General features: G+C 32.2%; 1 protein-coding gene across 22 annotated transcripts in view; it reads left to right on the top strand.

Moving 5' to 3' along the window:
• The window catches only part of LOC143247118 (la-related protein 4-like), a 41,237-nt gene extending 28,954 nt beyond the window's left edge, over window positions 1-12,283 (top strand). For 9 of the 22 annotated variants that reach the window (XM_076494632.1, XM_076494630.1, XM_076494624.1 and 6 more), the window contains 6 exons: window positions 424-469; window positions 2,584-2,703; window positions 4,606-4,799; window positions 7,259-7,613; window positions 8,384-8,576; window positions 9,656-12,283. In XM_076494632.1, the coding sequence (XP_076350747.1) occupies window positions 424-469; window positions 2,584-2,703; window positions 4,606-4,799; window positions 7,259-7,613; window positions 8,384-8,576; window positions 9,656-9,834 (1,087 nt within the window). In that variant the 3' untranslated portion in view covers window positions 9,835-12,283. Of the gene's footprint in view, window positions 1-423; window positions 470-2,583; window positions 2,704-4,605; window positions 4,800-7,180; window positions 7,614-8,383; window positions 8,577-9,655 lie in introns of those variants that run through there. The other 13 variants (XM_076494641.1, XM_076494637.1, XM_076494629.1 and 10 more) reach the window with 4 other exon arrangements.
• The last annotated feature ends 7,210 nt before the right edge of the window (window positions 12,284-19,493 follow it).

Below are 19,493 nucleotides of genomic sequence, written 5' to 3'. Positions count from 1 at the left end.
TAGAACTAGCTTGTGTTGTCATAATCATTTCAAGGTTAAAATACTGCTGAAAGTTAATGTTAAAGATATTCACAAGGCAAACGAGATTGACAGTTGCAGAAAGTATGCTGGATTTGTTTTAACATAGTACAGTAATTGTTTGTATGCTTCTCATTTGCTATAATGTATTAATTTTTTAAAATTCTTAAATTACTAATTTATTTTAACATGCTTGGTTTGTTAGTGTTTTGATACCCACGGTGGACAAGTCACTGATAGCTTACTGTGAAGCTTTGTTTCAAATTACTTTAGCAATATTTTGTGATTCTGTTATCTTTATAATTTTTTGTTTGTACTTCAAGTAATTGTTTGACAGTAAAACTACAACATGTTTTCTGAAATCAAAACCAATACTTTCACTGTGTTACAAAATTACTTCTTTAGAAACCGCCCTAGGAGAAAAAGAAAAGAAGAAACAAATGCCAAAGGTGTAAGTTTTGAATTGTGTTCCAAATTTTCAAAATAATTTTCAAAAAACTAAGAAAGATTACTCAATATGATAATTAGAGGAAATACCTCAATATAAATCCCACTGGTCAGCAATCAGTAGGTTTATGGACTTGTGATGGTAAAACTCCTAGAATTGGTTCCTCATGGTAAATAGAGCTCAGACAGCCAGTGTGTGTGTCTTTATACTAAAACAATCATTAGTATAAAGTCTTATTGTGTGAAAGGTTTTTGTTTAGTAATTTATATAACAATTTTTTTCATTAAGAACTGAGAGGGTGGCATGAGTTGAATATAAAGTGGTTATTGTTGAACTACAGTAGCAGCATCACAACGTATTAGGGCTTAATATTAAGGCATTGACTAATGTGTTAGGCTTAGAATTAAAGGATCTGGGTTTCAAACATGACATTACTCTCGGTAAAAGAAAGTGATTGATCTCACTTTTTGGCTTAAAGAATCTGACAAATTATTATGTTAACAGTTTTTGTTTGCTTGGTTCTACTTTCTGTCTGTTCAGTAGCTCAGAATTAAGGAATTTGTACTTGAATCCCAGATGTGTGTCACCTTGCCACTTGGTTTTGTGTATGAAACCTGTTGAAACCCCTTGTTTAACTGTGATGGTGTTTCTTAAGATAAATATTATAACACAGATATGCACATCTGAACCAAATTCAGTGATGTCGAGAAAACCCAATTGTAAAGAAAATATTTTACATAGAGGAGCAAATGTTTTGACCTTCTTCGGTCATCATCAGGTTCACAAAGATAGAAAGAAGTAACTGACCAGAAGCTGACCACACGTTTGAAAGGGGTTGTGTAACTGAGTTTCGGAATGTAGAGGGCATACTTAGATGTTTGAATATATAATTTTTGATATAGGTATAAAGGTGTTCCTTTGTATTAGTTTATATTGGGCTTAAGCTGTTGTATAAGTAAGGCTTCTTTAATTTTGCATTTGTTTATGTTTGTTTCTTCATTTAGTATTTGAGTGTTTTTTATGGTTATGTTTTGTTTATTTGATTTGCAGTGTTCGAAAGCATGTGAAAGTGACTTTTTATGTTCTTTGAATCTGGTTTCCATTTTTCTACTTATTTCTCCAATATAGAAGTTGTGGCAGTTATCACATTGTATTTTATAAATGTTGGTGTGGTGTTTGTCAGTGTAGTTTTTTACATAGTATAGACCTCAGTTTTGTGCCTGGTTTTTGAATAAATTTGGGATTAACTGGAATGTCATATTTTGTTACTAGTTTTTGTCAAATGTTGGTTATTTTTCTGTTGATGTCTGGAATATATGGTATGCAGCAGTATATGGTTTCGTGATTTTTTGATTCGTGAGATATATTTACTTTTCCAGGTTGATTTTACTTTCTGTCTAGGTGTGTGCGTATAATGTTTTCTACAGTTTGTGGAGGAAACTTATTGATGTTGATGAAGTATTGTTTTATTTTGTCTAATTCATCGTTAATTTTATCTGGTGAGCATAGTTTTATGGCTGTGTTTATTTGGTTTCTTAGTACTCAAATACTAAATAAAGAAACAAACGCAAAATTAAAGAAGCCTCACTTATACAACAGCTTAAGCCCAAAATAAACCAATACAAAGGAACACCTTTATACCTATATTAAAAATAATATAATAAATAATAATAAAATAAATAATATAAAATTATATATTCAAACATCTAAGCATGCCCTCTACATTCTGACACTCAGTTACACAACCCCTTTCAAACATGTGGTCAGCTTCAGGTCAGTTACCTCTTTCTTTCTTTGTGAACCTGACGATGACCGAAGAAGATCGAAACGTTGTTCGCTCCTCTATGTAAAATATTTTCTCAACCCAAACGAGCTGTTTTTACATATATATATTTTTGAACCAAATTCACATTAATTGTTTAGTTGTTTAGTTTTTTTATTGAGTTCCACATGTTTCATTTTGGAAAGCTTTAATACTTGTGGCTATTTGAGTACTTAAATTTTAGAATTTGTTTCCTTTGATTTCTATGTCCCTATGTTATTATTTTTATATATTTGTATATATTATGGTCTGTGTTTACTTGTTCATTTATATATTCTGCTTCCACATGAAACAGGAACTTAGGAGAGGAAGTAATGATGCAAAAGGCTGTGAAAGTAAAGACATCAAACCTGATTCAACCAAGTTTGATCTGGAACCTGCTTCGTTTCCACCTCTCCCAGGCTCATGGGTAATGGTGAGACATCTCATAAAACACAGTAAAACTTGTGCAATATCTATTACTGATTTAAAGCAGTCCATAACTGTGGTAATTTTCTTGTAAAGCATGTTCAATAGTTCTTACCCATTTAAGCCACTCAAAATCAGAAGTAAATCAAGGTTTTTATAAATGCAGGTTGAAGCTGGTGTGTTTTAGGATGTGCAACCCTATAAAGTGCCAGCATATAGAATAGGTTGTACCTATGTTGATGCAGCAAGGCCCAAGATGTGATAAAAATCAGGGAAAAAGCACAAAGTTGATGTGGAAATAGATAATTTAATATCTAATTTATATTACCTTTTATTTTTTATTTTAATTTCTTAACTTCTATGCATGTATGAAATTTACTATTATCCATTTATAGTATGCTATTATTTTTAATCAAAACCTCATTTCAAGTTAGGAAATCGTATGTCTAGTAAAGTTTGATAGGGGGTGTTTCCATATTGGACAATGGGGTGAAGGGAAGCTTGCCCACCTATTTGAACATAGCTGTCTGTAGTTCAAGAGCAAGTGACTTTAAAATCATTATGTAAGTGATGTGATTTATGTAAATGTTCAGAAACATTTTTTCAGTTTATAAAAGTACTCAGTTTTTCAACAGTATTGCTCTCAGATCAAGGAAAATAGTTTTGTTTCACGATGGCTCGAAGATTTAATGGTCTGAACTACTTTTAGAGAGTTTATTTTGTTAATTGCAAAGTTTGTATAAAGTCAGGAATCAATAACAAGTATACTCAGTTGTTTTTTTTTGTATCTGAACAGAAGTGGAACTATAATCGAACAGTAAATTTTAAGATTATCTATGATTCTAATTTGTCACTTGTAGCATTCTTAATATTTTAATAACTGATGTATTATTTTAGTGCCCTGGGGGTTACATGTTGAGTCTCAGATTCTCATGTCAACCCACCTGTGGACCTCCTGGGAGGGGACATAGTGATTCATGTCAGGTCTGGCAACAATTAATGTAGCAGTTCACCAGTGTTACAAACACACAAACTTTGTCAAATGGTAGTGTATTATTATTATTAGTTTGGCTAATCCCAGGCTAATCTCTCCTTGAAAGTTTGACTCATGTCCACACTGGTCAAATTTAACTACTGTATTCTCAAGATGGCTGGTATGGGTATTAAAACTTTAATTAAAATAAAGTACAGAACAACGTTACAACCTTCTTAGGTTGTATTCAGGTTAACCTTGAGAATACATTCTTACTTCAAGTGGGTTTCTCATCATCACAAAATTTAGCTACTGCCCAAAACACATTCAGGAATGTCACTAATGCCTGGGTCATATTTAACGGAAGTAAAAAAAAAGACACTGAGCTTATGATTAATTTTACGAACACCAGGTAAATACTCCTCTGATAATTTGAAGCACATCTGATAACCTGCAAGTCTTGTATGAAGTTTATTTTGCTTTTAACCCAGAAATTTCTTCAGCAAAGCATATTTAAACAAATAGCACTTGACACAGTACCATCATACTAATTTTTCATATGGAAACATACAGAAAGGGTACTAAATAATGGTGGGAATAGAGCTGTTTAAAGGCTTCTGACACTAAGATACAAGTTTTATAGGAAAATTAATGTTAGATATACAAGAAACATGTTAAAACATTTCACCATACATTTCAAATAAAACAGTATGGGCTACTGTTTTATTTGAGGTCACATTGCATTAGGTGTCAGTACAATGATCTTGAAATAGTTACTTTTCATTACAAATTTACTTTATGTTTGAATGGAAAACTAAAGCCATCAGCACAGAACACTATCTGAGTGACACTGTGTGTGAATTATTTAAACTCATCTTATTGTTGAATCAGGAAGAATTTTGTAGTTTTAGTTTGTTTTTTTCCATTGTACTCTAGGATTCATCTGTCTCTGGTTCTGATGCATTTGCAAACCGACTATCAGATATAGTTAAAGGTACATTGAAGGCTCCTGATGATGATAGCAGACTGCACATTGATGAACTAAAATCCACTGTAATAGAAGAAGGTCACAACTTAGCAAATGGGAGCTTAAGTGAAATCATATTGACCCCGCCAGCATCTCCTCTCAGGTAAATATTATATCCTGATTTTACAGTGTCTGTAAGAGAGAAAACACATTCATACAAATATACATGCATTTTATGTAGGGATATAACTTTGAATTATTTTAATTTTTGTGCAGAATTATCAATTAACATTCCTTTAAAGCTATAAATGTAAGCCTAATGAAAGTAGTTGAATTTCACAGCTGATGTTTTTAAAGCTATAAATGTAAGCCTAATGAAAGTAGTTGAATTTCACAGCTGATGTTTTTAAAGCTATAAATGTAAGCCTAATAACAGTAGTTGAATTACACAGCTGATGTTTTTAAAGCTATAAATGTAAGCCTAATAACAGTAGTTGAATTACACAGCTGATGTTTTTAAAGCTATAAATGTAAACCTAATGAAGTGATTGAATTACCCAACTAATGTTTGTTTAAAATCATAATTGACTCAACTAATGTTCCTTTAACACTACATTTAGGGGAATGTACCCAGCTAGCCTCTTACATAACCAACAAAGCAACATGAGCATAAAGTAAATCTTTTTTTTTTTTTTCAACTAGGTTTTGTTTGCATAACTTCTAGAAACTCCTAAGTCAATGTGAAAATTTCTTTTAAATTTAAATATTTATGTATACATATGTATGTATATCTTCATGATATTACTAACTGTAACTGTTAGTGTCAACTTATATAATCTATATTACATTATAATGAAAAGTTTAAAATTAATACATAGGAAAAATGTACATACCTTTTAATACTTGATGAAATAATCTTAAAACATCATCTTTTTTGCGTGTCTTTACTTTTCACATATACTTTATTTTAATAAATTATCCTTTCCTGTCTATCAACACTTGTATATTGTGACACAAATCTTCAGTCAATATTTCTTTATAGTAGGCAGCAAAATTTTAGCCCTCAGTAGAATGTGCTAACATTCAAGTATTACATTATCTCTTGTTAACTGAACAGGCATTGGCTTGTGCATAAAAAAATTATTAAACCTGTGAAATATGCATATTAAAACATAAGTCAAATATACAACTAAAATCTAAATACAGTGTAACTTTCTATCTAATATATTTCTAGCTGAAAAATAAGGGTAAAGGTGATGGGGACAAAGCAGTAACAATGTTAAGAGCAGTTTGACCCAGTTTTCAAACAACAGAGATACTTCAAAAAACATTTTCCATTGGTTATGAACATTTAGTCAGACTAAGTATTATTGACTCAGAAATAACATGGTGATAGAAAGTGGATGTGTATTCATTCAAGAGTTCTAAGAAATTTATTTTTCTGATTGTTCTCTATGAAACTTGAAAGAAGAATGTTTAAACAGGGCAGTTAACCTAGATTTTTTTCTATACATGAAAGGCTAGCATGTTGGCAATCTACAAAGACACAGATTTAACATTTTGTGAATTTATGTATCATGAGAGAATAAAACAAAATTAAACATTTTTCTTTTTAGGTTTCTTTTGAAATAAAGGAATTAAAACTTGGTTAATACAAAACTTTGAAGTATAATGTAAATTATAATGCTGACATCACATACAAATGTTAATTGTAAAATAGCTTGGTTAAATTTTAAATGTAAGTAAAATCTTGTGACATGAGCAGAAAAGTGTCACTATAAGAAAAGAGTTAAAACTGTAAATGTAAGCTTATTGAAGTGATTGAACACTTGAAGTTTTCAATAACTTCCTAACTTATGTAAAAGTGCAGTGTCTCCAAAAGAAACACTGAAACAACAAGAAGTTTCTCAAATAATTTCCCATGATGCATAAATGAACACCTTCCTCTCCAACTGTGTGATTGTCCATTTAAATAAATCTAGATGTCTCAGTAAAAAAAAAGTTGTACGAGTATTTTGTATTGAACTATTAAATTTGGACTAGATAACTGCTTATTAATATTGTTTCATGGGTATGCACTGGGTAAACATCTTTTAAAGGCAACAGCAAAATGTTAAAATAGTTCTCATTCAAAATAGTTACAAAATAATTTCTTCAGTATTGATCTATCAGTACAAAGAATGTCATGGGCAGTAAGAGGCATCCATATACCGTTAAACACTATAATGTATGTCATTATTTTTTCATTTGTTGTTCTGAAACAAAAATATGTTGTTAATATTTAAGTTTACCGTGAAATGATGTAATTTTGTGTTAGTGTTTTTACCCAAGCTTTACTGTTACTGTTTGAAGAATCAATTATAAACAGTTCTAAAGTGTTTTTTTTCTCCCAGAGTAAGAGCTTGTTCTTTAGTACTCTTCCCAATTTAGTACTCTATCTGATTGACAGGCCAGCCCAAAAACTTTTGACTGTTCACAGACTTAATATACACTCAAGTATGAAGTTTTTTTTTACAGTTAATTTATTTTTCTTTCTTTCAACAGCTATGAATGATTGAATCGTGTCTTTTTTGTAGTGAAGTATTAAGTGAAGTTTTTGCTCTTGATCTCCACATTTTACAGAGATGAAAAACTACTTAATCATTGCAGTTTAACTGAAGGTATATGCTCAGTACAGGCTGACCCGAAGCAGCCATTTTCAACTGAGGATGCACATTCTGAGCCAGAAACCAAATCAAAGCAGACTGTTCATAGTACTAACAAAACTGTTGTTCTGACCTCCACTGTTATGACTGAAATGGATAGTTGTTGCACCATATCTCCAAACCCTACTAGTTCAACTCCAAACCTATTTTCCTCACCTCAGCCTGCTTTTAATTCCATCATTCCAACAAAGACTACAACCAGCCAGTCACATCCAGTGGTTAAACAGCAGGAAAGTACAAGCTTCCTGATCAATGGAAACATTGATTTATCTGTAAGTATAGTAGTTCTTAAACAAAATTTATAATATTTTTATATTTGGCACATGCTTATAACATATAGAAAGAGGTTCTTGTTTGTCTGAAACTTGCTTGAGTGTGACATATGTTGTTAAACAATAATGTCCTGAAGATATATTCTGTGTGGTTATTTCTTCCCACTTTCTAACATGGGCTGCAATAAGTAAAGATCTGAAGCTTTGAAATTTATTCTTTAGCAGCTTAATCTGCTGTGGCAGCAGCAAAAGAGTTAGTGATGTATGTGTGAACATGTTTATGCAGACATTTAGTTTTCAAGGAAAAGTTGATTTCTGTAACTGTGCTAGAAATTTCCCCCACTGACTGACTTGGGTTGTGCTTATTAACAGGCACCTGTTTCATAATAGTTTTATAATCAGTTGTTTATTGTGTTACTTAGAATGTAAATTAAGTTACCATATGCATAAACTAAGTGTTTGAGCAAGACTTGCAGTGGTTTTTATAAACATATTGAAATCTGCATCATGATAAATTTGAATTTTATGTTAAGTTTTATGTGATTTTCTATCTGAACAATTACATTTTAGTTACAATTTCATCAGCCTTCTACAAGTATTTCCGTCTATCTCATAAATGAAAAAATGTTTTAATATATAAATTTACCAAAAACATAATGAGAGTATACATTTTTACATGAATTTGTAGTTCCTGAAATGGATTTAATGTCAGTTTTAAATAAATCTATGTAAGATGTACTGCTATATTTCTTTTCTTTTTTTTATCAAAGCTTGGATCTGAAGACAAGGGGCGAAAACTGACTTACTCAGAAGTTGCACAGAGAGCTAAAGATTCAGTGGAAAGGCTGGCTTCAAATAAACATCTGGCTTCTGAATTGAAAGAAAAGGAACGCCCCGAGGCAGCTGTACGACAGCAACGTCACATGGAGAATGCTTCAAATAAACATCTGGCTTCTGGTTCAAGTAGGTTTCACGAGATATGGTGCTTGTTCTCTAGTCATTGGGTGACATATGTCAGATTGTTGTTGTGTGATAAACCCCACACATCCCTTTAATTATTGATAACATAGAACAGTTAATATTAGAAAACCTACTCAGCTTAGTACACACATCACAGTGTGTTTGCATGCTTGGTTTTTCAAATCAAGAGAAATATTACACAACTACAAATGATGATGCATTGTCCACTTAATTTTTAACACAAATTTTCATATTCTTTAAATATGATCACACCAATAGTTAAGCATCTACTTACTAGCATGTTACTAATCCAACAATAATATATTTCCCAAAAAATTGTATGAATTCTCAAAATTAATTTGTCTTGTCTGTAATTATATTGTATTAAATTAAAGTTACTAGAAATTCTGAATGATCTGTCATGTCTTATATTCTACAAACTTTAACTCTCTCAACGTAGGCTCAGTCAATTTGACTGATGTATTGACATTTTTGTACTTGCTTAAAGTCTTTATAGATTTGATACCAGTATTTTTTAATATAGTGTATATATCATCATGAAATTTGGCAGTTTTTCAGTCAGCACTATGTTTTTTACATGCAAAAAATCATGTATTTTAGTTAAGTGTTTTAATAAACTAAAAAAAAATGTATTCCTGAATTATTGAGTAGTTGTTTTGAATGGTCAGTTTGCAAAATGATTTTCATGCTAAGATTAAAAATACTTTTCTTTATCTCAAGAATCTTAGGTTTAATTTGTTTGATAGCTCTTTAACCAAGCAAAATTGAAGGCTGTGAAAATTATGGTTTGTCTAAGCAATGATTTTATCACTGAGTAATTTGTTTAATTTCATAGTTACTGAAGGGGGCAGTTTATAAAAATGTTAAAACCTGTATATTGTTAAAATAATGAATTATTAGCTAAGATTTAATGCTACATTAATTGCTATACACTAATTACTGAAATTTTGAATTAAGTCAAAGCTATCAGAAAAAAAAGGAAATGTTGGTCAATTTCTAACTCGTGTTAGTAAAAGTACTTACTTTGAAAGTTGTCCGATTGTTATACTTTACTGTTTCAGAGAATATTCCTGGAGACTTTGCTAAACCAAAGGTTAGTGAACTAAAAGGCAACTTTAAAGATAATGAAATCAAAGCTGGAAATAATGGAGCGGGAGCTGTGGAAAAAGAATGCTCGCACCAAATTTCATCAAGATCATCTCGTGAGGAACATGTCTCTAATAGCAAAATGGACAAATAAAATGTGTGTGAATTATGACAGTTGTTAGAGTTTGAAGATATTAGTGGCAGAGAAATGATGTTATAAAGTGTTCCACACTTAGCCGTCACTCATGTACTCTAAGTAGTGTGTCAATGAAATGTTCCAAAATGAAATATCCAACAGAATTAATATTGTAATGACACATCTTGTCTCTGTCACACCTTCTGTTGCTAGCTGAGGTTTCCTCTGTTACTTTATCAATGCCACCTGTAAATGAACGTTTTTTCAAGACAGGAAGTTTGTTGCTTGAACTCGGATATTTTTGTGGTGCATTTAAACAATGTATAAGATTTGCTACGTGATAATGGAGTTTTGAGTATGGTGCTGTAAATAAAGACAAAATGGTTCAGGGTTTGTTTTTCTCATCATTATTACAACCAGTTGAAATGCCTTAAACCTTCTTTCCCAAGCTTTTTATATCAGCAATGACATTTCTTTTTGGGTTTCTTTATTTCAGTTTCTGGTATTATTTCATCAGCCATCTTCCAATATAAATGAAGTACCTGTTAAAAAATGAAAAATTGATGATTGTTTTATATCTGTATTATACTCAATTAAGGTTGTTCTGTATCTTAAAGGTATTCAGGGAGATTTACTAGGTTATGTTTATATATATCCACAAAATAGGTTTCTTAACATAGTAGTTTCTCCTCATGAAATTGGTCTCTGTACACAAGAGTTGTATCTTGGGAGAGAGAGAAAAAGAAACTATTAATACTGAAGTTTTCTGTGTGATAATTAATTCCTTGTTTAGTTATTGTTCCTGCAAGGTCAATGTAGATGTGTAATAATTGAAAAAATCATCTGTCTTTAATGTAAATTTGGCCTTCTTTTTTTCAAGTTGTTTGGAATATATTCAGATTCGTGTAGGGGAGAGCTCTGGAGACTTTTTTCTATTTGCATTAATTTTAAACTAATTTTAGCAGTTAATTATTCCAACTCTGTGCTTCTCTCATTGAGTCTTTTTAGTCTAGCATTTTTATTTTATCACTTATTGAACCTAAAAGGTTTTATGGCTTTCTGATGTTATCAATGAGTTGCTAGATCTTATTAGTAAAAACTTTTTTTTAATGGTCAGTTTTTGTTAAGTAAATAATCCCACGAGATTAAATATTTTGTAAATGTAGCAAATCATATTTTCTGGGAACTTATTGATCAAGAAATGTGAAGACTAACAATATCAGTGTGTCACCACAAGTCACTTACTGTACAAGAACCATTAAGAATGGGTTGGTTTGTTGTTGTTTTTTTGGGGAGGTCTTTATTTTATAAATTAATATCTTATACAAATGAAAATGTTTTGACTTGAGATGATAATTTGTAACAACTTGTAATGATGTTTAAAACTTTTTTCTGTATCACTGTTTCTACTGCAGATGTTAGTTTCATAGGATGTTGAATAATACTTTAGTTAACCTTGGAAAAAAAATGTATGGGATTAAATAGGCATAGAACTTATGGCTAGGGGAATTTGAAATTCTACTAAAAGCTATCTATATGTGTGTGAATAAATATATATATATATGAAAAAATGTCCTTGCCATTTAATGGAGGTGTTAATCCTGTAGATTGTAGTTTACAGTGAGTGTTTAGAAGGTTTGATACTGTATGCCTCGAAGAAGTGTGACTGTAAATTTGTGTAAACAATATGAGACTATTTTTGAAACTGACAACAGAATGATTGTCTTGCAAGTAACAGTCACCTTTGTATGTTCTATGCTGTAGTGTAATGCAATATTAGCATCAACTTAAAATTATAAATTATAATAGTCATACAGTGTAGAGGTAATTTCCCAGTTTAATCTGTTGAAAAATTTATTATTTGTGAGCTTGTAGCTTATGTATTTCCCTGTGTTAGGTGGCTTCAAATGCAAACTTAAAAAAAAAAAAAAAAGGCTGCCCTTGTTTTGTTTTTTTTCTCTTTGATTGGACTTCTCTTGTTTCATGAAGTTAACCAAAAACTGTTCAAGAATTTAAAGTCCAAACATCATTTATTATTAATGAAAATTTTTTGTACTGTGGTTTAATATTTGTTTAAACCAAAAGCATACTTTTAATGACTGCAAGAACTTCTCAGACATGAAGCTGTTGGCTAAAAAGAGATTAGGTAGATTAATCTCTAGTCCTTGTTGTGTAAGCTTACAATTTACAAGAAAAATTATCTTATGGAAAGATTTCTTTAATGAGTAGGTATGTAATTATTTTGACTATATTTTTTAAGTTTTTGTTTTGTGAAATAGATTCAAACTGAGAAGAGGGAGGAACAAGAAATTGTTAAAATATCACAAATTTAGAACACAAATGTGCCCTCTTTTTTTCATGTAAGAAATACTATATCTTTTTGTTATTAAGCTGGAAATGAACATTCTTATGAAATACAGCTCTTGTTCTAGAATTTTGGTTGATAAACTATTTTTGGCATTTGAAATGTGTCTTGTACTCTTTTCTTTTGTATAACAACTAACAGTTATAGACAATTTCTATGAGTAATGTGTTTTATGGTTGGTATAAGTAGATATAGTGATAAAATGACTTAACCCTAAAATTGAAAGTCAGTCATAGTGAAATTAATTACTTTGGTCATCACAATATCAGACAAAATTATAAGAGCCCTAGAAATTATATTTGAGTAGCAACTTAGTGCAGAACATTTATGCTCATCAATGTTTACCTCTTGCAGATAATCCTTCATTTCAAAATGAGTTCTCTCATTTTGTTTCAAACTTTGGTGAAAGTCATTGCTTTTTTGCAAAGTGACTTAATAGAAAAATTTCTTTTCAATGCTAAACTTTATTAATACACATTGGAAGAATGAAAGTCAGATCTATTATGGTCTTATTGCAAATTTGGAAGTTGTGATGTTCACGTGATATGGATGCAATTGTTGATGTAATTCCTATTGAAGTTAAGGCAATCAGAAAGAAGGGTAATTGCAAATGTAAAGAAACCAAGCAGGGGGAATATTAATTAAGACTTGCGTAATTTTTTGTTATCATGGTATCCTCTTTCACTGTCTTAGTTTGTTCAGTGGTTGGTCATCGCTCAACTAATAATCAGAAGAATTTATCAAAACATATTATTGTTTCTACTTACCACGTGCACAGAATATCCTAGATGTCATGAACATGTTGAAAAATATTCTTGCAGTGTATATCAAGATCATTGTGTTCTAGGTGTCGTGTATGTTGAAAACCATTCTTACATTAATCAACATCAGAAAAAATGTTTCATCAGCATTAAAGTAACATTTTTTGGTGGGGGGTTTCAAAGCAAAAGATTGAATGCTACACTTTAGCAAAGTTTTATTTAGAAATTGATATAAATTTTCTGTTCAAAGTTGCTACAAAATAAACATGATAGTTTTTCTCGAATTTGAGCTTAAAAACCAACAACGTTTTGCAACAATATTTCTCCATTTTGTTACACTTTAACATAAGTAGTTGAAAGTTAGTCTTAATTATTAAAATCCACGTAATCTTATTTTCTCGGTGTTGTGTACATGTAGTGTTAATTTATAGAAAACGTTTTGTAGTTTGAGAAACTTAAACGTTAATATTAAAATCATCAGTTAGATTAATACAAAGAACATTTAAATGTGATATATATTAATTTCATTCACAGATATGTCTTTTAGCACGTATCACCAATCTTGCAGATCTTAGGTAATTGTAAAGTGTTAATATTTCTGTGATGTTAAAATTTATTGTATGTTTACAATAATCAGTTCAAGTGAAATGTGTTGAATTCCTAACTGAGGAAGCTTTGCTGAACAAGTAAATCTTGTTGATTTGCTAGCTATGAATCTTCGCTGTTTAAAAACCGATTTCAGTCTTACTGTTAAATTCTACTGTAACTGCGCGTTGTGCATGATAACATGAATGTGGTTGGATAGACGAGAGTAGTGTGTGTCCAGCTGAATTTTAGGGACAAAAGAGAGCATCACGATCAGTGGCATTACTTTCAACGAAAGGAGAGAAAAAAGAATGATACTCTCTTTCACATATAGCCAGCCCCGGCATGGCCGAGCGTGTTAAGGCGTGCGACCCGTAATCTGAGGGTCGCGGGTTCGCATCCCCGTCGCGCCAAACATGCCATGGGGCATTATAATGTGACGGTCGATCCCCACTATTCGTTGGTAAAAGAGTAGCCCAAGAGTCGGCGGTGGGTGGTGATGACTAGTTGCCTTCCCTCTAGTCTTACACTGCTAAATTAGGGACAGATAGCCCTCGAGTAGCTTTGTGCGAAATTCAAAAAACGAACAAACATATACCCAACTGTGTAAGGTATTTAGGTGTATTATTGTATTTACCAATGTATTTAGAAACGCGAAAAATTCCTATATAGTATATTTTCTGGAAGATAATTTGTATCCAATCAAGAAAAACATCCTATCTGGCATTATCTGTAGTTTCTTTCTCGTATATTTTTGTTAGTTTCAATTTATTCTAAAATTACAATATTAGTTTTGTAGTTTTCACTAAATCAAAAAAAAAAAAAAAAAAAGTACTGTGTTATCTCTGTTCTGTAAAGATTTTCAGTTCTAACTTAAGCCACTTGTTGGGCAGAAATGGTTGATTCCGCTTGTTCTCTCCAGTAACAAAATCTTAATTTAAAATTTTATTTATTTGAGATATTGGATTTTATTTTACAAAATCATGCGACAAACAAGAGATGATTGGGCACGATAAACTTCAACGGTCATGTAACCTCAAGAATGAACCTTCCTTTTCGAGATTGCGTGCGTTTACATTGAATGACGTCAAATTTTACCGTCGAAAAGATCCAGAATACTTAACGATCTGATTCGATTCTTGTACTGTAATGAGTTTCACCATTAATATACCAATGAAATTTGGTACAAATCCAATCACACGGTTTAGAACGTTATTAATCCAAAACTGCAAAAATGCCTGTCTCCCCACTATAAAAAAAAATCTTTAAAGTGATCAGGACCAAATTTGGGGAGGACTATCACATACTGAATTTCCATTTTGTGTAAAAATTTCGTGTACATCGATCAATTAGCTTTAGAGATACTTGTGTAGAAATACCGATACATTCAGACCTAATTGCAATATCCTCGCCACCCGGGAACAAGGGTAAATCTAATTAACAACTTATTCTACAGTTAATTGTGGCTGCAACAAAGCTCTTGAGTAGTATTTATGCTTCGCGCTCCACTAACTGGAAAAACGGATGATAAAAGGGGCCTGCCTGATAGAAATGTTTATTGTTAATAAGTATTTTAAAATGCTTAACGTAACGGAAATTACAACTTTCTTTCAAGGTTTGCTTGTATAAAGATGGACAAATATCTGTTGGTGTATATATTTAATTATACTTTTTATAATGTATTAATATTATTAGACTTATTCTTTATGTAATCTCTCGAGCACTTTCAAGAAGTCGAAGACTATAATAATAGTATTCTTTCTCACCACACTGTGTTCGTTATATCCATTGCTACCGAGGTCATTAATTACTTTAGAAATTAACATAAATTTCACATCAATCTAATATAATGCATTTATTAATAACTTTAGAAATTAGAACTTTTTGCTATGAGGCAAAAATACAGTACGACAATAAATTAATTAATATTAAAAATTAAATGCAGTTTAAAAATGTTTAATCTTATTCGAAAATTAAATTTGATACACGTTTCTTGGAGAAATCAAATACCGGTCAAATGAAGCCTCGATATTCTCAGTGGCGGATTTAAGGTTATGTAGTCCTTACATCCCATGTAATTATACATACAATAAAATTATCAGTGAACTCCAATTAAGACCGTGGGCTCTGGGGCTGAGCCCCCTCTATTCCCTACATAATACGCTACTAGATATGTTGGTTATACGTGTGTGTGGGGGGGTGACTATAAAAATATTGAATGCGTGTTTCAGGCTAGAATGTTTAGCAATACATTACCAAAGAATCACAAAATGTCATCATGTACATTCCCTAGACAGAGCTGTAAATAAAGTGTTTGGCCAAATAAACACCCACTGTTAGCAGAATTTCAAACATAAATTATCTGCATGGCATGAACCACAACTAAAACAGCGAAGCACTTCTACCAATTCTAAAATCAAAACCAGCAACAGCAGTAAAAACAACACAAGAAGACGAACACCACCAAACCCAAAGTAATAACACGTAACCAATGTGACACAGTGTAAAAAACGCCCAACTCGAACAAACCAAGAAAAACCATAAGTCAAATAGAAAAAGAAAAGAAGCGGAAACTGAAAGTTCTCAAAATTATACTAACAGAATTCGTAGTAGAATACACAGAACATGAACCAACATAGTAACACAAAAGACAGACACAAACACGCCCTTCTCAAATTATAACACCCGTTAAAGGCTCATTAACAAAATAAATTCCTTACGCTACATGTAAACATTGAAGTTGCACTTGCTTCCAACAAACACGAGATTGAAGACAGCACAAAATTTGTTAAACCAGATGTCATAGTTATAAGTGTTTATATATCAAACAAAGATTCTGGTTATAAGGTTACTCGACAATAAGAATAGATAGAGAACATAAAAACAATTGCAAAGGAAAAATCCTGTCGCTTTATAAATTTTAGTTATCTGTGAAGGAAATTGAAACCATAAGTTCAAATGAACGTATAGTTGTAGATATCTTCATTGAAAATGATATGGCTGTAACTGTAGCAGGTATACACTGCTTACCGATTGCAGATACAGACATTAACCTTTTAATTCACCTAAAAACCTCTAATGAAATTACAATAATCATTGAGGTACGTTAACAGCAAATATAAAGTATTTCGATGTGACAAATGGGTTTGTTTGTTCGTTTTTTAATTTCGCACAAAGCTACTTAAGGGCTATCGATGCTAGATATTCCTAATTTAGCAGAGTAAGACTAGAGGAAAGGCAGGTTGGATTGTCCGTCACATTATAACGCCCCCACAGCTGAAAGGGCGAGCATGTTTGGTGCGACCGGGATTCCAACCCGTATCCCTCAAATTACGAGTTGAACGCCTTAACCCACCTGGCCATGCTGGGCCTACCCAAATGGGAGAAAATTGCTTAAATTATTAGAATGTCTTACAAAATGGTGGTATTCCAGCGTATATATATGTCTTATGCACATGCACCAGTGAAATACTGGATCTGTGTATGTGCTTATATAATATGTGTCATAAGTTTTATCATTTTCAAGTTGATATTGACAGTGATCATCTCCCAGTCTTCAATCTCATCCCTCATGTGAATAAATGTATACAAACCGAAAAATTCGATTATGAGAAAGCAAGTTGGATGAAATATCAATCCATCTTATCTCAACTTTTACCAAAAGAAATAACAAATCAAGCCATGAACTCAAAGTATACTGATGCTTATTGCAATACAGTCACTGAGTGCCTTATTATAGCAGCTAAAGCCTGGCATGTTCAAGTGGTTAGGGCGATCAACTCGCAGTCTGAAGGTCGGGGGTTCGGATGCCCATCACACCAAATATGCTTGCCCTAAACACCTTGAGGACGTTTTAATGTTACGTTCAATCCGACTATTTATTGGTAAAAGAATAGCCCAGGAGTTGGTGGTGGGTGGTGATAAATAGCTGGCTTCTCTTTAGTTTTACACTGCTAAATTAAGGATGGCTAATGCAGATGGCCTTCGTACAGCTTCGCACGAAACTCAAAACAAACCAAACTAAATAAATTCAGCAGCTAAACAAACACTTCCAAAACAAGCAAAACTAAGGTAATCACAAACATAGAAATCTTACTTATAACTTACTCTTAACTAATAATGATTGAAGAAAGACGAAACTACGGAGACCCCACGCTTAAAACACAAATAAACTAATTAAGAAATAAAATACATGACGAACAAGAACTAAAACAAAACAGATGAGATCAATTTTGCTCATAACTAAATGAAAAATCAGACCTAAAAAAATTCTGGACACATTTAAAACGATTCACTAACACAGAAAATTCATAAAGGCGGAAGCATTCAAAGAACATCTCCAACACACGTTTAAGACACACACTTCTTTAATGTAATCAGTAAACACACAAAAATAATAACATGTACACATCACAATTTCTCGACAACAAACACAATGGATTAAGAAACGAAGATGTAAACATAAATCCGGTAAAATATTAGTTAGCAAATATAAGTAAAACAGACTATTAAAATTACAAAAACAAAGTTGCAGGAGAAGATGGCATCCAGGCTATCGTTCTCATGAAATGGTACAGAGAAATTATATGAACAGCACCATATAACTTCTCGCTCACTTCTGGATACGTCCCAGTTTCTTGAAGTAAGCGATTGTACTAAACTTCCATAAAGAAAGAAGCTAGTAAATAAACCAAACAGCTACCACTCCTTCAATCTGACCAGCTGTATAAGAAAAATCCTAGAAAGAATAATTAACAATAAACTCTCAAATTACTTAGAGATCACCTCAAAATTACTCGAAATCAAAAGTGGGTTTAGAAAATTTAAACAGGTAACTGACCAATTGATCAGAATAACAGAACAAGTATGGACAATTTTTATAAGAATGAATTCACTGTCACATATTTTCTCGATGTCAAGAAAGCATTCTAAACTGTATATCCTAAGGTTCTGTGTGACAGAACAAATGCAACTACCATATGGAATTATTTGCTGGCTTTCAGACGTTTCGAAAAATAGAAAATGTATAATAAATGTTTGAGGAACCTTCTCGGTATCATTTACTTCAGATGTAAGTTTCCTCCCAAGGAGAGATTGCCCTATCTTATTCATCATGTGTGTCGGTAATATGCTCCTCAAAACAGGGGCGTAGATTTTTTACACCCGATGGGGGGATGATTTTTGCAACCACTTATTTGGACTGTTCAATTTGCAAATTGGTAATGGAGAGATAGCCCTATCTTATTCATCATGTGTGTCGGTAATATGCTCCTCAAAACAGGGGCGTAGATTTTTTACACCCGATGGGGGGATGATTTTTGCAACCACTTATTTGGACTGTTCAATTTGCAAATTGGTAATCTCTGATTACGTGAACCTGAAAACTGTAAACATGCAGTCACAGAGTAATCTTGTTGCCACAATACTTGCATGTATACTTAGGCCTACTGACTGATACGAACTATCGCTTAGATCGAAAAGCTTAGAAGCACGCCTGTAATAAAGATGTACATTTCGGCTACTGAAAAAGCCTACATCTAGGCCTAATTATGTAATTCGATTGGTAAGAACACGAGAATCACACGAACAAACACACAATTTGTAGGCCTGTGATGCAATAAAACAATTCAACAGATGAAACTGTAGGGGAGATGATTGTATGCACCATACCCCCCACCTGAAATGAAGGGGGGAAGATTCCAATCTAGGGTATTCGTCACAATTAGTTAACAATGTTGCGGTCTGTAAAAGTAAGTACCCACACTCCCTCAGCAGTAGCCACAAATCTACAACACTAATTAAATAATATTGTGGAATAAATATTTATTTAAAATAAATGTACCTAAAATCAGTTAGTAGTATTTACAAAGTTGACAAGACATGAGTTTTTGTTGTCACTTGAAGTTAAGCACAAAGCAACACAATGAGCTATCTATCTTCTGTCACTAGAGGAACGAGACACGAGA

The sequence above is a fragment of the Tachypleus tridentatus genome, chromosome 3 (genome assembly GCF_004210375.1).
Source record: "Tachypleus tridentatus isolate NWPU-2018 chromosome 3, ASM421037v1, whole genome shotgun sequence".
Taxonomy (NCBI): domain Eukaryota; kingdom Metazoa; phylum Arthropoda; class Merostomata; order Xiphosura; family Limulidae; genus Tachypleus; species Tachypleus tridentatus.
The sequence above is the reverse complement of the archived record's forward strand: the minus strand, read 5'-3'. Positions and strand labels throughout refer to the sequence as shown.